This window comes from Seriola lalandi, unplaced genomic scaffold (genome assembly GCF_002814215.2).
Source record: "Seriola lalandi dorsalis isolate HSWRI2012SDOR001 ecotype SW California unplaced genomic scaffold, Sedor1 jcf7180002054469, whole genome shotgun sequence".
Lineage (NCBI taxonomy): Eukaryota > Metazoa > Chordata > Actinopteri > Carangiformes > Carangidae > Seriola > Seriola lalandi.
In genome coordinates this window covers 147,365-171,327 of record NW_019525022.1, presented here as the reverse complement: position 1 = coordinate 171,327, position 23,963 = coordinate 147,365, and the positions used below count along the sequence as shown (strand labels likewise).

The window sequence follows — 23,963 nt, the reverse complement described above, 5'->3', positions numbered from 1 at the left end:
TGGACCAGGGAAGAACCAGTTGCATTTTGAGGTAGATCTGGATCATTTACTGTGAATTAATTATTTTTTCTCTTAAATCTGGTGTATGTGTGTGACCTTGCCCTTCTTCTTGCTATGCCAGGCGGTTACTACTGTTAGCGTAGCTCGAACTTAACTTCTATCTCTGTAGTTTGTAAAAATAATCTAATCTTTTTTAGTATAGGGTTGTATCAACATCTGGGGGTTGGAGCTTCTGAGGAAGCACTGAAGGGAGGGGTGTCGCTGTTTTGCTTTTGAGTTCAATTATCAAGTCTTTATCCAGAATTGCTTACTCCACCTTCAATTGAAAAATACATTTTCACATGTCTGCTTTGTTTGGAATAAAATTATTTCCAAAGTCCAAATTCAGATAGAAAATAACTTAGTCTTTGTGTCTCATAATTTAGTGACTTGATATTATTTATTGTAATTTTGAAATTTAGAATATGTAAACATTTTTAATTTAGACTTTATATATCATAATTTTGACTCCGTAGCTCCATTCTTTGATGAAGACATGTTAAAATAACATACATACTAATGTTTCCTCTTGTACTGGCAGAAATGTGTTTCCAGAAAAAGTCAATGAGGCATTAAGATATGGATCAAATATAAATATATAGAGTCAGTGAAATTTGGTGAGAACCTGTTTTACTACTACTATACTATACCTACTACTATACCTTAAATGGTTGAAAATTACTTTTCTACTGTAGTGAACACCATGCATGAAAGCAATCATTGATATGACGCATTCAAATTATTTAATTCAAATATCTCTCAGTCCTAAAACTGGCTTTCAGATCAGTCTGTATGATGAACAAAGTAGACATAAGTGCACAAAAGAAAATATAAATCAAGGCTACTGATTCAAACAAGTGAGGCACTTCTCTGCCAAAAGGTTGCACATAGGCTTATATTTTTGGCCATGGCCATCACATCATATTCCACTCCAATTGTAAAGATATTATACAGCCAGGACTCAGTTATTACTTTTTCTCTACCTTCAGCAACGTCAGAAAGCAAATACAAAGACTGTCATATGTGATACCTGCAATTGTGCATTAAATTAGCCTCATATAGACATATATATTTCAGTGGTTTCATTGAAATCAAAATACAGACCAACAGAGCAAAAAGACAGTCTTTGGGAAATAGCAATAACCAAAGTGCTAAAATGATGCGTCTTTGAATAATGACCCACCAAAGCATTAAATAATGTACAGTACTTCCTTCACTACTGTTGTAGTTTGAATGTATGAGTCCAGCACATACAGTGTGTCAACAGAATGGTATTTGTACATGTAGATCAACACCAAACTGCTCCCTACAGTACTGCATCCACATATCTTCATAGTATAACATAACTACATGACAACATGTCTCTACTCAATGTGATGTCATCAATACAAAAAGGATCCGCTGGTTTGTCCTGTTGTAACTATGGAGACCCTAGCTATGCACCAAAGTTGGACTTGAGACTTTGTGATTGGCTGAGTCACATTCAAAACTGTAAAAACAAACAAGAAAAACAAAAAAATTGTAAAAGAAAAAAAAAAGGAAATTGTTTAACTAATGTTAAACCTCCTTCTGAACATATCACTGATACACTCATTGCACTGACCCAAAGTCTTTGAAATCATCAGTCACACGTCCCCTCCACCTCGCCTACACTGCACTTGGGTAAGAACAGAAGTAAGGTACAGAAGTAGTGAGCCATTTAACCAACATTAAACTTTTAGAAAGTTTTGTTTTGCTGATTGAAGCAATTTATAAGTAATGTACAAGTGCAGTCTGAAAGTGGTGGAATGTACGGGCCACTGCAACATTATTCTGTTTAGACCCAGGTCTCTGGGTGTCTCACTGCGCCAGCAAGTCCAGATGCAACAGCACTTTGGAAGAGTAAAAGGAAAAATCCAACACAACACCGGTTCACAACAGCAATGTGTCTTGAATTTGTGCACTAAAAGGAGGAAGGAGAAAAGTGAAGCAGCAGAGGCATCAGTGAATTTCAGTTGGGCTCCCAAAACACTGGATCCTCCATTTCCCATGATGCAATTCAATAGGATCTCTTTATCATCTGACTTTTCAGCGCCACGCAGCGCTGACTTAACATGATGCATGCTGGTTAGAGATTTTGTCCGACTTTCGCAGGTGCTGCAGAACGTCACCATGTCACATGACATTAAAACCTTGTTAGAGCAAGGCTGCTGTAGTTTTTTCCTGCTGCACCGACTGGAACAACAGAACTTTGTCCTTATTGGCTGAAGGCTTCACTGACGCACATGATGTGCTCTAAGTTTTTATTCTAAAAACTTCAGATGTTATCTCCTGTGGTGCTCGCTCCAAAAAGGGATGAAATTTATTTGATCTCCTCCTTCTGGTAGCTCGTTTTTTACATATGAGCACCGACACTATAGTTTCCATTTCCAGCCAGAAAGCTGTAAAACAGTTTAGCTCAGGAGTTTGTTATTATAAAGGAAGTAATGCCCTTGCAGGTCCTTTTTTAACATTTTCACAAGTATGAAATAAAACGACATTGATATAAAGAGACAAAGACATAAATAACATTAACTCTCAAAGTAATGATCTAGCAGATATTGCATGTGTGACATTTCCCCCACACACCTTACACCCATCACCCTCCATGTTCTCATTAAACATTACTCAGATTTAATTTCATGTCATGACAAATTGTAAGTTGAATCTGGCAGGAAAATGTTTTAGAACAATGTGTTTGGATGAGTAAATGGTGTATTAAGGTTTTGAAAAATAGTCTGACATATTGAGGGTAACACTCAAATTTGTACATAAAGAAAACCACAGACAAGCTGTGCACGCTGTAAGATCAGTGCAACTTCTGTTACACCGTCTTTCAAACTGCACCTCAAGGTTGTTTCTGTTATAAAGTTGTAGTCTCCAAGCCCAAACTGAGATGACCCTGATGACATCACTCTGACATCATTATTTTCTCAAAATGTGTTCAGACAGAAAGTAAAGCAAATTTTTTTGTCTTAAAGTGATTTGCATGAATTTTAATGCTGGATCATTCTGTAGTGTGTTCGCCCCAAACAGCCAAGATGCACATGGCACAAACGTTAGCTGTAAGCTAGCAACAGACGCTCCACCTTAGTGTGAGGGAATGAGCCTCTGACTAACTCTGAACTTTTTCCTCTTGTCTCTGTGTTTATAAAACAGATTTAAAGAACCAGAGTAAGTGAGATCTTTTGCTTCCTACTCGACCTCACCAAACCTTTGGGAAAAGTAACATCTCGTCCAGCAGCTTGTTACATCTGTAAAAGGTACTTCATGATATAATAAAGGTCTACAGTCTGCCCAGGGATAAAAATAATGATACCTACATTTTAAAGGCAATATTTCCAGACTTGCACTGTGCTCTCTGCTCAGCTGTGCTTGTTGAGGCATGCCTGGGCAGGGCCTTGGAAAACTTTCTGACTGTTTTTGGCCAGTTTAAGCCTTTATTATAGAAGAGCTGACAGGAATGTGGGGAAAGAGAAAGGGGAAAAACATGAAACATGGGTCCCTGGCTGGACCTGAGATGGGGACATTATGGTTTATGGTTTGCATCTTAACCTCTAGGCTACCAGGGCACCGCAGAAACACAGGCCTTATCTATATATGTTGATTTATTCCAGGTGGACAGCAGACATCTATGAGACTGTAATATAATGCTGAAGATATACTACTAGCTGCTGGTCAAGCTGATAAAAAATGTTTGTATTTTTCCCCAAAGATCTGTATAGAGAACGTTTGTGTCTGAAATACAGAGTAAGGTATTGAATCTTGAGGTCACAAATGAGGCTAGGGTATCGTGAGAAGACCAAATGCTGGAGGGGTTTCAAGCTTCAATTCCCGGTCATACCAGAAATTCATTCCAGCTTATTCTCTGGCTGAGCGTAGTTACACACAGCCGGATGGAAAGACACAGTTTGAATTGGTTAACATTGCAAATTTGTGTCAAACTTCACCAGAGATGTATTCTATGTAAAAGCTCTCGTCCAAAGCTAATCGGCTCATCCCTTTGAAACCAAATGATTTTGGCCTAAACTTTCACTGTAATAAATGCTGGTGTAATCTGGCCTTTAAAGTGTGATCCGGCCGTAGACAAAGCAAACAACGGAGCTCACCAGGAGCTCCAGTTTCTGCATGAATTTTTCACATGTATTTGAACCCTTGTGCATCTTTTACTGAGATTTGTATGCAACTGCACCACATCTAAAATTATAGTTTTGTTCTGTCTGAACACACTTTTAGACAGAACCTCAGCAGCAGTTTTCCACCTTACAAAAATGTATTGTCGATTTTCCCTTTCAGGTTAATGGTGGCGAGCTGGGTCAGGAAGGTTAGGTATGTGGGCTGGCTTTGTCATCAGTTTATCTTATGACTAATTTAGATTTTGGTTCACAAGTTGAGCTGTTTCTGTAAAACTCCTTATGAACAGGAGCCATTTAAACCTTGACTTTCAACAACTGAGTCTGAATCTTCCCTTTTGTTTTTTAACTGATTTGAGTGCTTTAGTTAAGACACTTGTGTGGCTTATTGGACATAACATGAGAATGTAAACAAAGTTAGTAAAGAGGGCAACACAGGCTAAATGCACCAAGTGGCTAAACTTTTGTTGGTTATGGCAAAACTCAGACAGTCCTATTGTCTGACCATCAAACGCCTGAATCACAGGGTTCAACATGTCATGCATCAGCAACCTCAGAGGAAACAACGAGAAAATAATGCTCTTTCATCAGCTTTTCCAAGGACAGACGACTCGTCCGTCAACTGGAAGGGTTGATGAAAAAACAAAACCTTACAATGAATACTGACATAAGGAATATAAATATATATTCAAGCATACACAGAATGAGTAGATTATTAACAGCCCTATTCAATTTGGAAGGCTGACTAAAAAAAGACCGACACCTCCAACGGGCCACAGTCAGTCTTCTGAGGAGTTCAACTGAGGATGGGAAGCGAATGATGCATGATGGAATCAGGAAGTGGGGGAAAGGGCAACTTGAGCTGTTGGGGAGGGAATTGTGGTTGCAAGGTTATAGGTTGAGTTCGGAGATGATGACTGAGGCGATGCTAAAGGGCTGTAAATGCGCTGAGCAGAGATGGTTGGAGAAGGGGAGTGTTGAGCAGCATTAGCTGTTGTTGGGGAGTCCGAGCTCACCTCATCCCCTTCCTCCGAGTCCCACACTTCGCTCTGCAAATAGTCTGCAAATAAGGCCTTGGCTCGCTGCAGCACCCTGCTCAGGTTATGGCGCCGCACAAGGCGATCAAAGTGCATGGCTAGCTCATTGTAATCCAAGCTGTTCTTGATGATGTGGTCACGGTGCTCCAGCAGGATGGACATGCACAGGAACAGCATGAAGGGATTGCCTTTGCCGAACTCTTGAGGAGGCGGCAGAGAACACGGTTTGATGCTGGTGGTCTCAGCTTTCAAAGAACTGGGTGTGTTAGCTGTTGTGCTGGGGGTTTTGTTGCCAGGTGAAGGGAGATTATTGGAGGACGACCTGCTGCCAGACAGCAAGGGGCCTCTTCCAAAGGACAAAATAGGTGAAGAGAGTAGGGATCTATTCTGAGTATGCGAGGGAGACGCAACAGATGTTTTTACAGTGGGAGTTGTGGGTGAGTTGATCCCTGTGCTGCTGAGCACTTGGGCAGAGGAAGTCAAGACTTTCGGAACAGTTCTTGGTAAGGCCTCTCTTCCATTCATTGTGGGTGCGGGTGTGGATTTTGGAGGAGACTCTGGAGAAGCTCCCGGCCAACTGGAGGGTGAAGTCGAAGATGTGGGAGAGACAGAGGAGCCAGTTTTCCACATTGGTAGGCCACTAGGAAAGAGGGGAGGTGATGACATTGGAGAGAAACCATTGTCACAGTTTTTTATGAGAGGTGTCCTCTCTCCTGGGTCCTCCTCACTGTCAACTGTGGACTGCCGCCTCGCGATGCTTGGTACTGACTTTGAAACCACCAAACCCTGTGGCTGCTCAGCATCTTCCATATCAAAGCTATCTTCATTCCGGGCAGTATAGTATTTAAAATCTCCAAAACTAGTTTGCCTCTCTAAAGGAGGAACCTTCAGATCTGCCTTTTCCCCGCTCACTTGGTGACTATCATAATCACTGGCCTCACTTCCATTTCCAGCACCAGCATTTTGCCTGTCTTTTTCTTCTATGACAGCATTCCTGCTCACATCTGGTTCTTCTCTTGAAGGCCTCAGCATATGTCGCCTACGCTGCTTCTCTTTTTGTTCCTTATCATCTTCAAGGCAGTTCTCAACTGCCTTGTCTTCGTCTCTGCGGGTCATTGTTTCATCTGTCTCCAGCGGTGGTCCAAGAAGCTCCACTTCGGTTTCAGGAGGATCCGGGGGCAGGGAGCTCCAGGTAACCTCAAGCATCCTCAAAGCATCGTCAAACGCAAATTCTCGCTTGAGCTCCAGAAGCAGCCAGCGGTAACAGAAGAAGAGGTCGTCGGCTCCTCGGGACACCAGGTAGGAGTAGAACTCGGGATCAGAGTACTGCAGGAGCAGCTTTAGATGCTGGAACTTAATGGACATGAGCTGCCCATCTGGCCGGAAATTCCCCTCCAAACGCTTCATAATGCCACAAAAGCAAATGAAGGCATGTGCCTCATTGTCCATTACTGCAAGTATAGGGGAGGCAATATCACTCATGCCTTGACAGTATGATATCTGAAAAACAACACATCCACACAAAGTTACAGAAGTCTACAGTTTAGAAACATTATATATATGTAGATATTCATATGCTTGCATGTCTACGGTATTGTAACTACATTGAGACTTTTGTTTATCTTTCTCATTTGCTGCTTTTGTCCACAACAAGTAACTGAACATTTAGGCTACTAGGACTTTCGAAAGGAAGCGTTGACCATATTTGACATTCTGAGGGCATCTGTATGTAAATGAGCCTGTACGTGCAAAAGCAGATGGATGTAAAACAGGCAAGATGTCTTGGTGTTTATTGTGTTAAGTTGTGTGTGTGCAAGTTTGATTAATGCCAATTTTTTTGTTCCTACAGACAGTTTCACACACTCAGAACTTTCTCTACACATGCTTTGATAAATGAAGCCCTGGGTTTTAGTAATGATGCCAGTGTCTGTTTTGGGTTGGTTGACAAAATATCTAGAATCACTAGTCTCTTCTCAAACCTTTAATTGCTCCTCCTTCTTTGTGAATAATGTGCAAACCTATTTTATAATTAATATTTATCTTCTGCTGTCCTCTCATTTTTAAGTTTAAGCTAGAGGTTGTCAGTATCAATAAGGGTTGCACAAAAAACGTAAAAAAGTATCTTTACTGTAGGTGATTATAGATCTAAATCGAATATTTGAGTATTTTTTTTAATGTAAATGTGGAGGGCAGGGGGCCCCTCAAGGTAAAATCAAGGCAACAGCACCTGCCTGACCCCAATCCCTACAAAGTTACAAGCCAACTGACTGAACATCTCTACAAACCTGGGGATGTGTGATGGCAAATGTAGTGAGCAGGTCTGTCAGGGCAGTCAAGTGCGGACTGTCTTCTGAGCCTGCGTAATATGGATGAGCCCGGTCCGTCCTCAGGACGTCTTTGAGAACATTTCCACGGATAAATTCAAGGTCCTCGTGAGTGACCCGGGCAGTCCACTCACTCTTCAGCTGGTCGTACTCCCTTGTCTTCTTCTTCATGTAGTCCATTCTTTCCTGTCCACTCAGTCCATCAGGGTAGACGTTCAAGAGGTATCGCCAAACAACCTAACAACAGAAAACAATTCAGAAGGTCATTCTTGATCGATTTCATGTCACAAAATACTAATTATATAATTCAATATATGAATGCGTGATTTTAATTTCACTATAAAATTTCGGTTTGCATTTTTTGTGTGTGTGTTTAAGGCAGAAAAAAGGGCCATTTTTGTTCTTTGGAGGATAGAGAAGAAAACCCTGTGAATAATCACAACTGCATATTCATATCAATTTGATATTATCAGTTATCAAGTTGATAATCAATTAAATCTAACTAATACCCAACACTGATTATTTGGAAAAGTGCAATACATGGAATTGGTATGTAATGCCAGTAGAAGTCAGGGGCAGCACCTTGCGCAGTGAAGGCTCCACACCACCATGGTAGATTCGCAGTCGGAGCTCCTCAGGTCGTGTCAACTGGCCCTGTCCATTGAGGTAACTGTGAAACTCAGCATCGCTCAGAGGAGGCTTGAAAGGCTTGATCTCCTCCCCATAAGACCAGCTGAAGGCCTGCTGGACTCTAGACAAGGTCCGCCCCACCTGAACACAAGAGAAACAAGCACATAAGCAAAGATCCTGACTCACTGAGACTAGATGAGAAAGGTTAAAGAAAAGGGAAGGAACCTGGGATAGTAGAGACTGGGTGAAGGGGAGAGCTGCAGATGCCAGAGACTTAGTCCTCTCTGCAAGAAGCTGCTCAGAGCCGATCACGTCTTTAGGGCTTATGATGTCCCAGTCCTCCATTACAGGACCTGCAGTTGAACAAAACGTAGTAGACTTAATCATCAATGTTAGTTCTTCCTCTATTTTATACTCCTACTTAAAGGATTGGTTCACAATTTTTCAAATCAATCGGAAACCAATGGTCACGTGTCCATATGTACGTTGAAACAGGTTTTACTCAATATAGTCATTCCTCCTGTTATTTAAAAGATCTTGCATCTTAAGGAAATGCAAGTTGAAACCTTTGGAACCGCCCTCACAGTCCTGAGGGGTTTGCGTTACAAAAAGTATCTCTATAGCTATTGGGCAGCTAAGCTAACATTCAGATACAACACTCCTGGACCCACAATCCAAACGTGTCTTGGTGGTATCTAAAATCTCCTTTTCTGTTCCTCATCTTCCTTCATGGAACTAGGTTCTCCTCTTCCAACACACTCCTCTCAGTACACTGACAGTTCAGCGGTTCCTTCCGCTCTTAAAACAAGTTATCACTTTCAAAAACACTTTAAGCTCTCAGCAGCAAACATATACATAACCATTAATAACTAAATACAACATATCCCAAATCAATTTCTCTTGATGTTGCATATTACAACCTTATATCCCAATTTTCCTGTTTAACTACTGTCTGAATTATGTGTCATGTGTGGTCTTTAAATGTACACCATTTGAGTAAAATCTGAATTCACTCATATATACAGTGTTTTACAGTTTAGGTTAGTGCATGGTGTACATGATTAAAATGGCCTGCAGATTTCTCTGATATATTGAGACCTCCAAAGTTTTGTATTTTTTCCTTTTAAACATTTAGGTTTTTGTTAGTTGGTTTATAGATACATTGGTATTCTCACTGTCTTCTGAAGGTTTTATGTCCATCTTGAGCTGCAGATATGGTTTGGCTGCACTGACAAATGCAAGATCCAAATCCCAGTCAGACAGCAGAGACGTATACGTTTCAGCACCACTCCGATCTCGAGACAGGTAACTGATCCCAAAATTCCGCTTCCTAGTTTGAAAGACAAACAAAAGGAAATGCTGACACACATACTGTGACTCTCGTTGGGACAAACTCTGATAATATTTGTGTCTATACGGCACTTTAGCCAGGGTGATCGCTCTTACCCATTCAAATCAAAGGCTCTGATAAGTATGTGCTGCAGGACCTCCAGTGACGTTATCTGAGGATCAACAGCAAAGGAGCGAAACTCCACAGGAAGCACCCCGTCACATTTCTGAAAAGGATCACATCGCAATCTCTAAAACATCATCACTGGAAAATAAAATTATGGTACAACATGGTATAATACCATAAAGTATAAAATAATGATGGCTCGATAATAAACAGCAGAACATAGTCTATGCACTGTTAATCTACTATTTTGGTGGCATGCAAGAATTGATGTACTGCACTGTTTTGTACCAAACAGAGGGAATGTGCACGGACTCAAACGGTGACATTTTTATGTCTTTAAATATCACAAAAAGTCAGAAAACATGTCTTTGCTAAGAAACGTTGTTTTAAGAGAAGTCATCAGAGCTGTCACCTCATGGCACACAATTTTTTGTTTTTCTTGGAGTGATTACTGTTTACTATTGTGGGACAACAGAATCTATCAACAGCTCAGTCAAACATTGCGCCATTTTAGTCTGCATACATAATCAATACAAGATTGGATACTGCTGGTAAGACTGGGTTATGTATTTGAAATAATTATTATTTAAGTAAGAATATTAAACTAAAACATAGTAGTATATCGAATATCCGATATCAAGATATGGCAAACATATACAAAACCATATATGAAATCACACAGCAAATGTTCGGTGCAACTAGCTGTGTTCTCCTGCTGAGACTGATTCCCCAGCTCTAATGTGCAGTCTGCAATACACACTTAGAAATCACTGTATGCGGTTTATTATTCAGAAGATCTTCTACTTTGCAACATATAGCGAGACAATTGAATAATAACAATACGAGCGTCTTTTTTATTGACAACAAAATGCCTCCAGGTAACGCTTGACGTCACGGAGTTCTGTCCGTGTATACACGCACGCATCTGCTGAAGAGGCAGGTGACGTCAGCTCCAGTCTGCGAGGGTTCACTGCTTTGGATTGAGAATTAGGATGGATTTTAATAACGTTTTCATAGATGAGTGTCAGTTATAACAGGGTGTGACAGTGGGTCTAAATAACGTGATAGATAGAGGTGATTAACCCCTCAGCTGACACAGACAGAATCCAGCGAAAAATAAAACGCTGGCGATAAACAAAACGATAAATTTTCGCAGGTAGCTTCGCTCCCGTCAAAAACACTGTTCCACAGCCAATGTTACAGGTGTTTCTGTCGACGTGTATCTCCACAAGGTGTGTTTGACAGAACAAACAAACACTGAGCAGACACTTCAATAAACAGGACAACGCGTTTGCTAGCTAACTAGCTGACGTTAGCAGACTATTTGTTGCTCAAACCTTGATCATCCTACCTTGACTTTGACACGAACCACCCCCCTCTCCTCCTCGCCTGCCATCTTAAAGACTCCGTGTCGGAACAGAATGGTTGTTCTGTGTTATGTTTTCGTTCTACGCCGACATGGTGATCGATAACATGAAGCGGGGTAGCAGTGGTCGAGTTCTTCTATTTCGTGATCTTCTTCTGCTTTGATTTCACAGAGGGTTTACAGCTGCTTTACCGCCATCTACTGGATGTAGCTCGCTAACAGACCTCAAAGGACAACAGTGTACTGGTACAAAAGTCTAATTTTAACTCATGTCTTTACTGTTGGGGAGTTCAATCTAGAACAATGCATTGTAAACTGATCACATATTTATATATATATATGTATATATAGTATAGTATACAGTATAATACTTAATAATACTCAATCTGATCTCAAAATTTCAAACTTGTACCTCTATTATAGTTACTTTCCACCAAAATAGGCTGCATGTCACAGCTGGTAGTGTGCTGCTGAGCATTTTCCAGGTTTGTAGAATTATTATTTACTTACAAGACAGCCAGGGAGCTATGCAAAGTGTTCTGTTTGCAGGTACAAAGTGTATTTAATTTAAACCTGCAGTGGAAACTATCAGGGCTGCTAATACCTAACATACTGACCTCAAGGTCTGCAACTCAGCCTGCCAAAAGCATGATGCTAGTCCATGACTCCAGTCTGCTTCCCAGCATGTTAGTCTTCAGTCTGCTCTCCAGTCAGTTCAGTTTGGGTTTGTGCCTTCAACCCTCCAGTCCTGAGCTGGCAAGTCCACAGTCTCCTGTCCCCGAGCTGTGTCTTCTGTCCAGTTCAGACCTGGAAGATGATGAAAAGTCCCCCGTCTGGGGAACTCACCATGCCATTTTCTCAGGGTTCTGTGGTGTCCCTGGCTCCTGATGCCTCAGGGAAACGCAGGAACCCATCTCCGCAGGGACCCCATCCTCCAGCCAGCCCAAGCCGCAGCACCAGGTTCCCAAGCAGCACAGTGACCCTGAGCCCGTCTCAGCTGCCCAGCGACCCTGGGAATTGATTTGGACTTACTGTAACAAATATTTTGTCAAATGTAAAGTTTGTGAAGTGTATTTTAACATTATACATTTAATCTAACAAACCACTTTCTAAATAAAACAGAGACATGATCTTTCTGAATCCTGTGTATTCTGTAATACTGGCACAGTAACAAATCTAAGCTATGTTTATTTTATGAATGCATTTATGTTAAATAAAAATTTACAGAAAAGAGATGTTACTCTTAATTATGAGATAATGATCTACACAGAAGTTTTTATTTTAAATGTTTTCATTTCAAATGGAAATTTTTATATCCATAAATGCAAATGGTGTGAATGTAAACCCAATACTCCTTAGTTCATGAAATTAAATTGTTCTTTGAAACACTAAAAGGACTGACAGCCATCTACAACACATTGAAAACCTCTTTTTAATTCAAGTGTGTATGTACCCCTTTTCTTATCCTTGTTCTTCTGTCTGTTACTAACTGTATTTCTGTTCTTTGAGTCCTTCTATGGTCTTTAAATAAAGTAAGTTTGGGTGGAAAAAAGGCTGAACTATCTGCCACCTTTCCGGTCACAAGACTGTCTCTTTTAGTGCATGCTGGGAAATGTATTTCTTGCCGGCTCATTTTCCAGTTGTTCGCAACCACGGTTGGTCGAGAGGAAACTCTGCTTCCCAGACACACCGTCGTTATCGTCCCTTATTACTTCATTTCCACACAGAACAAGATACACAGATGTCAGGTTTGTTACGTTGGTAGCAGACACCCACGCTCAGATTCAGTGTCGTTAGTGGATGCAACAGACTCTTTTATGATATCAGACGCTGGTTTGTAGCAAGACGTTTCAAATGCAACGGAGAGTTACAATGGCTCTTGTCAGGGAAGTGAGGAGTGACAGGCTTGCTAATTAACTAGTAGCTAGTTCCTGGCTAACAGAAGATGGAAGCTAGCTCGCTGCCTTCATCTCGGGGAAACCCTCACTAATATTAGCTAACTCGGTGTTATTCAATAACCCCGCTAGCATCAGATGTTCTGCTAAACTCGCGCCCGTTAGCTAGTCTGTCTTAAGAGAAACTTCAGCGATGGAGGAAGTTGACAAAATTTTAATTCACGCCCTCAAACAAGTCGGAACGTAAGTATCAACAGCATTTTGTGAATTAATTTTTAGTTGTGCACAATGCCAACCCAACCACCAGTTACTGAAATGACATGTTAGCTTACTAATGTTAAGTTTTGCGGTTAGCAACGTCACTGTCAAAAACTGTTGATGTAATGAATTACAGCGTCAACAGCAGCTACGAGTCCATCACGGGGTCAGAGACACATGCGGGTTGTGTGAGGCAAAGGTCGTGAGCTTGCATTGAATACAGTGTAACTGACAGTACCTTTAAAGTGGTAGTCTCTTTTTAAGTCACTATATATCGCCAAATGAGATAACACAGTGACTATGACCCACTGAAGAAATTATACAGAAGTTATTGCATTTTACAGTTTTATGAATTACATGTCTGGTAAAATCACAAGGAACATTCACTAACTTTGTGTTAGTGACTGGTGCTCCACCTCTCTCTCTCTCTCTCTCTCTCTCGTCTCTCTCTCTCTCTCTCTCTCTCTCTCTCTCTCTCTCTCTCTCTCTCTCTCTCTCTCACACACACACACACAAACACATACATACATACACACACACACACACACACACACACAAATGAACAGCACTTTTATGATTTTTGAATCCTAAATACAATTGCAGAAGTAAAAAGTTAATGTTAGGCTATAAACATCACTATCTCCAAAAGAGGTAACACCCTATAACCAACTGATGAATTTATGTTGCATTTTACAGTTTTATGACCCAAGTGTGGTTCAAATTCAAACCTGCAATTACCATGTATGACCATAGGTGTCGCCTTCTCAGAAATGAAACTCTTGAAGATTGCTACTTTAATATTTGATTTGTGACCCACAGGGAGGTGAGCGAGGAGATTGACAGTGTCAGACAGTTCAGCAGTGAGCTGATAGTGGAGGCGGTGGTCAGATGTATCCGGGTGATCGACCCAGGCCTGGGCAGCACGCTGCCCACGTCCCTCCCTCCAGGCATGTCTGCTCGCTTCAGAGTGGGCATGAGCCTGGCTCAGGCCTGTCAGGTAACACACCTCTAACTTGCCTAAGGGAAACCTTAACCACAATTATTAGAGAGGACATACTTTTGAAACCTTGTTTGTTTGTTTTGGGGGATACTTAAAAGCTTACAGTCCTGTCCAAAATTATCTTATCGTGTCTATGAATAGCGATAAAAACAGCTGATGAATGTACAATAGTGTATGTATAAATGTATAATTTGAGGAAACTCCCTGACAAATGTTATAGAGACTTGTGCCTACCGATGTTCACCAGGAAGTAACCGGAGACAGCTAATATACATTTTACCTATAGTGCACTTTTCAAGACACTGAACGATGCTTAATTAGAAGTTCAGATAGTTGTGGGCAAAATTCAGATGTGCCTGTATGAGTCCTGGCTCAGTTGAAGCACTGCCTGTCGTTCCCAGTAGTATTCCTAATATGTCATGTGGGTTTTCAGGATATTGGTTATAAAGGAGAGATCGGCTACCAGACTTTTCTGTACAGCAACGAGCCAGAGATCCGCTCCCTGCTCATGTGCCTGGTGGAGAAGCTGCCCAGAGAGAGTGCTGAGACCTCAGACCAGCCAACAGGTACAGAGAGCACCAGCCTGTCATCCACACAGTTCCATATCACCTCTCCTCCGAGAGAAAGAAAAACTGTACATGTATCGCTTTGTTGTTACATTAACTGGGTCAAATCAACAGAGGCCTCCCTACTGACCATCTTGGATTTGGTCCATACCTAATGTAAATAATGTCATTTTGTGCCCAACAACTAGTGCACAAAATTTCCAGCTTGAGTATCTTCTTTAGTTTCTGAGATGTGGAGGCTTTTCAAAACGGGTCATGGCCCTAATAAAGGAGTGTGGCTAAAAAAAGTTCCATGAGTCATTACTTTCCAACTATTCATGCTACATACACATTTTCAGGGATTGTTCTAAACTGTTAGATGTCTTAATGTTGTGCAATGGTCGGGCGAAAGTGCAGATTTGCCAAGTTATGGCTTGCTGAAAACTGTATTTAAAATGTTTTGCGCTTTAGAGCTGACTGTATTTTCAACCTGAACGACATTAGATCTTTTAGATTTTGATATATATTAATCATGTTATAGGACTTTCTAGTTGCATGTCTGAGGGAAATAAAAAATTATGACTTATGTGGCATTAAAAATAAAAATAATAATTTCACATCTATATTTCAAGAGCATGTTGCCCATATATGACAAAGTCTACCCCAAAAACAATGATACTACTGGAAAGAGCCCATTTTAATGAGTCAATGCTCTAGATATGAAGTTGGCAGCTTGATGTATAGGGGTGGACGATCAATCTTTTTGGATTGAATCACAATCCATGATCTGAATCACGAGTCTCCCTACAGATTTAGTTGAACACATGTGATCACATGATTAGTTGTGCATATGGTTGTCTGAGCACAAAGCCTGTCACTTCAACTCAAAGGCGCAAGTCACAAATTTGCGTTCTGTTTCCGCTCCGATTTTTATCTGAAAGCCCCGACTGGAGGCAGTGATTTGTACTTTTCCGTCTTTTTGTCATGTCGTAACCTCTAATTTTATCACTAGATTAAATGATAAAAAACATACTATGCACTTATCCATAAGCATTTATTATACTGATAATCACTCCACACAAAATCTTACTAAAATGGTTTGATTTACTGCTCTGTGGAGCAAAGCTACACACGATACCAGTCAATCAGCTTTCAAAGACACAACCGGTCTTGTATTCCCGTCTGTTACCTCAAGTGAATTGGTCATGAAACCTTTTTTTTTTAAAAGCCTCCTAAAGATACTGAAGCTGAAGATTTTGCAGACTAGTTGTTGGGTACATTGACATTATTTACATTTAGTATGAAGCAAATCCAAGATGGTCAGTCAGAAAAGTTTTCTAACATCTGTTGATTTGACATGGAAAGTCACAAAGTGGCCACAGTTGCTGACAGGAGATTTAAAACTGGTTTACTAGAGAACTCAGAGGGATTTACCTGGAGCTGAGAGGATGTATCAGCAGTGGGTGAACTTGAATGTGACAGACATTCATTTATATTAAAAGCCCCACACTCCATCCTTAATGTAGTATCCAGAGCTTATGATTTGAACAGTCTGTGATTTAGTCAGTCATATATAAGAAATCTGAATATATCCAAGAACACTGCTGTTGTATGTGGAGAAGTTTAAAAACAAACAATGTATCATCAGAAAAATGCTGTTGTCCACTCTTTTTAACCTCTGCAATTTTTTAAGATGATTTTGGCATTTTGTTATCATGTACCTTTTATTTGAGTCATCCAAAGCTGTCTCTTTGTCCTGCAGGTAAATCAGCGGTCCTCCAGAGAGCATTGCTGCTGCAATCAAAGCCCAGCTGGCTGTCCCCTGGCTGCCTACAAACTGCAGACTGCCACTGCACGGTGAAACACAAGTAAACTCTTTAAAGTTGCATTTTGGTGTCTGAAAAAAACCTTTGATACATGAGGATATCTCAAGCCCATCAGCAGGATTGGGAGAATGGCCAATTCAGGCATATTTAGATGAATCAGACTGGCTACACAAAGCCAGATCTATTTCCTAACTTGTGTTTATTTTACTGTGTAAATCTGCCCTCAAAATGACCCACGAGTTCTGTTCTGGGAGCACACAGCCATCAGTTTGAGTCAGTTTCTATCTGTGTCAGTGGGGTAGTTTAACTTTCGAACTTAATCATCAGCACAGAGTTGAACAAACTGCATAGCAACTGCAGCTAAGAATTATGGGTATGATAATATTAACAGTAATCTGCCATACCCAACTGATTGAAAAAATGTGATTTCTGTGAAATATAATTGAAATGAAAAATGGCCTTTGTAACCTAAATCTGATATATCACTGAATTATTCAGATCAGATTATATTCAGTGGTGGAATGTTACTAAGTGCATTTAAGCGCATGTGCTTTACTGAAGTATTTCAATGTGATGCATTGTGCTTTTTGCTCCACTGCATTTATTTGACACATAAAGTTACTAGTTAAATGTAACATTAGTACCAAATCAATAATGTATAAAAATGTAATTCAGCATATTGAGTACTTTTACCTTTGGTACTTTTGAGCACATTTTTCTCTTGATACTTATGCATTTAAGTAATGTTTTAAATGCAGGACTATTCGTTATAATAGAGTTCTAGTTGTATTTACACACTGTTGACACTTTTACTTAAGTAAAGCATCTGATAACAAGCAGAGGAAAGTGATGCATCTTAATGCAAGTCAGTTGTCAAACATACTGTATCTAAGGCTTACTGTATTGTACTGTGCATATGCAGCTGTATTATTGTTATTATTATTATTATTATTATTATTATTATTATTATTGTTAAATGTAACTTGCCCAAAGTCAGCTAATTCCTGACAGTTTACATGTTTTTCCTGTTTAGAGTCCAGCAGCACTGCACAACTTCCATGTTCAGCCCCTTAGTTTACCAAACTGCAGTAAAGGTCCAGGAAAGAAGCAGCTGAAAGGTAGGCTTCCTACTGCACATACATTATATACACACTGTATGATTCACCATTCATCATGTTTCACCACAGTGTTGCAGCAACTTTCATAAAAATTGTGAAGCAATTTGTTGAAATTAATTCATAATTTCAGGGGATGCATGATATGTTGTGAGCCGATAGACCTTTGCTCTTCCTGTTTGCTCAATGAGCTTCACAATACACACAGTGGACAGCAGTGACAGAGCAGAGGATAAAAACCATGGGAATGAATGAGTAAATATGTCAACGCTCATTATCCAGTAGTAGGATGTTATCAAACGGCTTTTGAACAAGCAGAACATAAACTGTCAGAAATGCAACGTGTTCAAACGCTAATTATAGGTAACAGCTGAGCCTAATTAGCTACATGTCTGACAGATAGTTGAATTCTTGTAGACTTTGAGAGACCAGTCAGCCCCTCCTCTCTACCAGCAGGACCTGTCCAGCACTGTGTCTCTTCCCATCAGCAGCAGAAGGAACAGGAATGATGACACAGGGTATGAATTGGAATAAAGTGTGTGTGTATGTGCACTTTCAGAACTGAATGACTACCAGCGAGACATTCTTCCTCCCGTGACCGCCCAGCCTTCCCATCATGCCTCTGTGGTGGCATCCATACTGGAGCAGCACACCGCTGAGCTGAGTGCTGCTCAGGAGTGGGACAACGAGTGGAACAGTCAGGGACTCCTGTCTCGCCTCACTCCACAGGCAAATCATCACACTCTCTACATTCATGTTTATCCGTCTGTTAATTGTTTTTGATCCTCTGGACAATGTATCTAAAATTGTTCCTTCCCAAGTGATTGGCAGCATCTGTCATTGCCATAAGATCAAGCTGCATTTGGGCTGTGAAATAAAACAGTTTTTACTGTAACTGTCTCTTTACCAGCCCTCTCTGTGTGCCTGTCATTCAGGGTGTGCAGAACGTGCCGCTTCCGCTCCCATTAATCATCTGACGATCTTAAAAATGTTTCTGATGTATTAGTTCAAATTAGCTCTAACTATTAATGATCTAATGATGTCATGTATCATAATATATCATACCAAACCACTACTTTTACTTAAATACTTAAACTACATTTTGCTGCTAATACTTTTGTACTTTTACTTCAGTAGGATTTTTCATGCAGGATTTTACTTGTAATGAAGAATTTTTACATTGCTGTATTGGTTTTATTTAACTAAAGGATCAAAATACTTTTCTCACCGATGATCTCTGTGCATTAGTTAGAGGTTAAATTAGGTCTTTGTTGAACAGGAGTACCAGTCACGGAAGCTGACCCGACTGCGGAAACGCATCGAGGAGCAGCTCCGCTCTGCTGCACTGCCCTCTCCTGAAAGTGCCTTTGGTGGTCCTCGCTCAACCTCTGACCTGGGTGAGCTACTGCAGGCCTTTAGAGCCTCCGCCCCCTCTGACCACATCCTGACCAAGGGTACTCACTTCACCCATACACAGAAGTTCACCTTCACACAGGTGAGGACCACTCCACCTGCAGAATGCTAAAATACCACATGGTCTAAAACAAATGTCTCAGTCTGCAGTGTCAGTCTCTTAACAGCTGTGTGTCCATGTCCGTGTGTGTGTGTGTGTTCAGGAGTCAGCAGCAGTAACCAACTCCATCCCCTCCAGACTTCAGTCAGAGGGTGATAGCCAGCAGCGTCAGCAGGAGGAACTGGCTTCACTCCAGCAGCAACTCCAGCAGCTTTGCAGTGATGTCAACCAGCTAACAGCAGACATGAAGCACATGAGTGTCACTAATACACAGGTAAAACACAGACACATATATATACACACGCCTCAGCAAATGAATGGTTGTTGTTTCAGATTTGTGATGTGTTCTGGTGCAGGTGCTGGATGAGTTGAAGCAGAGAGAGATGGGGAACTCTGAGAAAGAGGAAAAGATGCAGGTGAAGAAGAAAACAATCGACCTGTTGCCAGACGCAGACAACAACCTGCTGAAGCTTCAGGTATGAGGGCTGAATGAGATCAGTTTGTGCTTGGAGACATGACATCAAACCCAGCTAGGCTCAAATTTGGTTGAAACCTGTGTGATCCTTCCTTCAGGCTCTGGTGGAGGCCAGCGCCAAGCGGGTGGTGAACCTGGCCTCTCAGTGGGAGAAACACCGCGCTCCACTCATCGACGAGCACCGCAGACTCAAAGAAATCTGCAGCAACCGGGATGTAGGTGGTGTCTTACAACAGATATGCCACTCAATTAATTGCAGTAAAAACACATCTAGATTCTGTTTGTTTGTGTCTGTTGTCCTCAGTTGGAGTCGTCCAGAAAGCTGTCTGAGATCAAGTCTCTGCATGACAAAATCCGTGTGTCCACAGAGGAGGCCAGGAAGAAGGAGGAAATGTACAAACAACTGGTAATGGACTGAATTACATCTTTAGCAAAGTACAAGATCTTTATCGTACTCACAAGTTAAATGTCATGTCGACACAGGTTTATTTGAAATTCTGTCACTGAGTTGTTAATCGTCTTCTGGCACCTACTATCTACTAAATGTGTGTGTTTGACTGCATCATGCTTGTTCTCTTCCATTGTAGGTGACGGAGTTAGAAAACCTTCCTCAGGATGTGTCTCGATCAGCATATACTCAGAGGATTCTAGAGATCGTCAGCAACATCAAGAAACAGAAGGAGGAAATTACGAAGGTAAAAGCAAATCAGAAGAAGCTGAATTTTTGTACGTTACGATCACATAAAATAAGTGGTTTGTAAGTGGACACAAGTGGACTTCTGTCATGAGTCCTCCACAGCACTGTAATGGTCACATCAGCAATTAAAACAGCATCGTTGTGAAGGGAATCGGCTCTTTCCAGTGACATCACTGCAGTCAGTGTGACTGAGCTTTAAGTTGTGCTGTCTATTAGATGTAACGTCACCAACACTTAGTTGACTTTCCATGGCAGATTCTGTCAGACACCAAGGAGCTGCAGAAAGAGATCAACAGCCTGACAGGAAAGCTGGACCGGACCTTTGCTGTGACTGATGAGCTGATCTTCAAGGTAGCGCTTTTCATTTTATTATTAATGTGCTATTGTTACATTCTGGTTTAATTGTTTGTCTACACAAGAACATCTTCCAAGAGCCTGACTTCTCAAAACCAGAGCTCAAACAACAGGTGTGTGTTGTTGTATAACCAACCCCAATCTAAAGCAAACTAAAATTCTCACCATTAGTTCTGCAGCTGCTAACGTGAAATACAGGGTAAAGAGAGCTGTAAAAACTGACCCTTTTGTGAGATAACATAAAAAGAACAAGTGCAACATGAAGGATATTTAGGACATAATGGACATTATGAGTCTGTAATATGTGTGTGTGTGTTTGGATGGGGAGAGTGAAGAAGAAAGTATAGTGATAATAAATGATGAAAACTCAATGTAATTGTAGAAAGAATGTAATAATAGAGCAATACAACGATAATAAAAATTACATAGTAATACCTTTTATCATTTATATGATATTCTGTCAATGTAATGCTAAAATATCTCACAACAAAAATATGATAAGAATATAAAGTAGTATAAAATAATATGATAACAGTGTAGTGATACTATGACAACCATTACATAAAGTGTGATACAATATAATATGTATTATTTATATTATTTTATTTTATGCAATATAGTAATTTAAATACATAATTACAGTGATGTAGTATATAGTATTATATTATATAATAATGATGATGATGATGATTATAATATAATAATGTGATGTTAAATAGTGATGAGTAGCGAGCCAGGCCAAAGAACCTATTGACAAACTCCTGCTGTGTGTTTGAGGTTTAGATCACTACCAGTGAACCAGTGTGTGTTCTCTTTAATCCTTTGGATTCTCAAACTGGTTGTTGTGGCGTCCAAAAGTCTGACGCCACTGTCTCACAATGGGATATACATACTGTATACATACTGTATATGTATGTGTTTCATGTATTAATTTGTTTATTTTTGTCATGTGTAGGACGCCAAAAAAGATGAATCTGTTCGCAAATCCTACAAGTACCTGGCTGCTCTTCATGAAGTACGTCATCACGTTTGCCCAGATTCCTTATAGTTCATCTCACCTGTCGTTCCTCAGAGAACGTGTCAAATGTCATGTTTCCGTCTTGATTCTTCTACAGAACTGTAATCAGTTGATCCAAACCATCGAGGACACGGGCACCATTTTGAGAGAGATTCGAGATCTAGAGGAGCAGGTAGGATTTCTTCAGTTAGGATGGTTCCATCATCACTTTATTCACTTTGACAACATTTATTTGCTGTGTTACTCTGAGTGAGATGAGATCAGCATCAATTTCGTCTGTGTTCAGCACAGAAAGCTGCAGGAAGTGGTTTTCCCAGTTTAGCATAAAGACTGGAGGCGTTGTTTACATATATGATGTGTATTTAACAAATGTAGACATAAAACAAGACATTACATAAAGGTTGCAGTAGTGTAAAAGTCATTTTTTACCAGGTGTGAGCCTTTAACGTACATCTCTTCTGCTGCATGTGGAGACAGTGACATTTTATTTTATTTTATTTATGATATTTATTTATAATGAAAACATCCCAGTATCCTGCAAACTGTATGTAGAGAGATAGTTCTGGCAGCAGCAGCAGCAGCAGCAAGGCAGCCGGTGTGAACACACACGTGCTTCTCCGCAGCAGTTCAGCGACGTCAGCTGCCACGCTCACGCAAACATGGGCAGTGTGTTCCCGGCGTTAAGCTCATTGCTGCTGAGCCGCTCTCCCGTCACTGAGAGAAATCCTGCTCCATCTCTAGTGTTACATGGTTTGGATTTTGTTTGTTTGTTATTTGACACAGGTGGATCAGGATGTGCTGCACGGTGTATTTTTTAGCAGTTTCCCTCCCCCCCCTTTGTGATAAGCTTTACCAAACAGTGTCTCTATACTGAACACACAGAAATGTAATGGTTAAGAACAGCCAGTGTGTGTGTATCTTAAAATCTAGTATTGTTTTTAGAATGAGTTTTACAGGACAGTTTACTACATTTTTCCCTGGCATCTTAAACAGATTGAGACTGAGAACGGAAACAAAACTGTGGCCAACCTGGAGAGGATTCTGGACGACTACAAGGCGATCCGACAGGAGAACTCTGCACTCGCCGCCAAAGTCCGAGAAGGCTGAAGGTAGTGCTGCTCCGTCCTGCTCTGCCTGCTGAGGCTGAAGTTGTAGTAAAAACATGGAGCCGTAGATGGATCTGATGGGACTGAAACAGCACTCCAGGTTTTACAGTGAAGAGACTGCTGTTCATTAACACCGCCCTCTGCTGCCGTCGGAGCCAAGCTGATTTTTCTACCATGGAAACTAATCTGGATTTTAATGCACAACATGGATGGATGGATGGATGAATGGATGGATGAATGGATGAATGGATGGATGGAGAAGACAATTAGTTTTTCATTTCAAACTGATCTCTGATGGTCCAGGCTCTGGTTTGATTATTCTGTACCCAAATGAAATGTAACACTGGGCAGCAGGGGGTGCTGTCAGACCTCTTCTGTTCAAATGTGTAGTCATTCATATTTCTGTATGAAAACGTTTTCATAAGATATCTTGATTAAGATCAAATGTTGGATTTTTTATTACAGGAAGACAGACATTAGCAGTTCCATTGTCATGACTATATTTGAGTATGGTGAGTGAATGGCATTTGAATGTAGTCCATTGATAATGTTGTCCAGCCCCATCAGCAAAGTATTGTTGTATATATGGCACCAGCTTAAATAAAGATGCCTTACAAACTTGAATGGTCATGATAAGTGAACCTGTTGTCATCATCAAACACCCCAACACAGTGTCTTAAATTCAGATAACGGATAAGACTAAAATCAAAGTGTTTATTACGATTACACATTATTTTAAGATGCTTGTAATGGACATAAATGTGATCAGTTTACTGGTGTATGTTGAGTTTTAAAACTAGTGTTTACAAACGTTAAAAACTGGGTTTAATGATAACAAGTTATTATTTAACATTACTGTCTGTATTAAGACCAATCAATCAGTTTGACAGTTCTACTGTAGCAGGTTCTAATCCCACTTTTTAAATTTTATTATTAAGTTATGAAGTTTTATTATCCTAGTTCTCTAACTAACCTTAATTCTACCAATAAAACATGAATTCAGTGAAATCTTACCATTTTCCTTTACTGTGAAATACAGTAATCTTTCATCAGTGTAGGGACCAGAGAAAGATGGTTGTCCACCATAATTATATCATTATGATTAACAATATCAAACAGTTGCTCTCTGACAGAGTCACACTTCCTGCTACATGATAA

General features: G+C 40.5%; 2 protein-coding genes across 2 annotated transcripts; one reads left to right on the top strand and one right to left on the bottom strand.

Annotated features, from left to right (window-relative positions):
* Nucleotides 1–759: 759 nt before the first annotated feature.
* Nucleotides 760–11,192, bottom strand: tbc1d25 (TBC1 domain family, member 25). The gene is made up of 7 exons (XM_023411493.2): nucleotides 10,989–11,192; nucleotides 9,628–9,737; nucleotides 9,357–9,511; nucleotides 8,407–8,534; nucleotides 8,134–8,322; nucleotides 7,513–7,788; nucleotides 760–6,727 (listed from the first exon to the last, which is right to left on the bottom strand). Exons 1-7 carry the CDS (start codon nucleotides 11,031–11,033, stop codon nucleotides 5,024–5,026), a joined length of 2,607 nt encoding a protein of 868 aa, XP_023267261.1. The 5' UTR covers nucleotides 11,034–11,192; the 3' UTR covers nucleotides 760–5,023.
* A 1,521-nt stretch (nucleotides 11,193–12,713) lies between these two features.
* ccdc22 (CCC complex scaffolding subunit CCDC22) lies at nucleotides 12,714–23,429 on the top strand. Its single transcript, XM_023411507.2, is given in 17 exon segments — nucleotides 12,714–13,141; nucleotides 13,976–14,153; nucleotides 14,590–14,722; nucleotides 16,464–16,484; nucleotides 16,487–16,569; nucleotides 17,561–17,645; nucleotides 18,202–18,371; nucleotides 18,922–19,137; nucleotides 19,259–19,429; nucleotides 19,512–19,631; nucleotides 19,729–19,845; nucleotides 19,935–20,036; nucleotides 20,218–20,325; nucleotides 20,583–20,678; nucleotides 21,637–21,696; nucleotides 21,797–21,871; nucleotides 22,693–23,429. Coding segments are annotated over 17 exon segments (1,899 nt in total). The 5' UTR covers nucleotides 12,714–13,091; the 3' UTR covers nucleotides 22,807–23,429.
* Nucleotides 23,430–23,963: the final 534 nt, after the last annotated feature.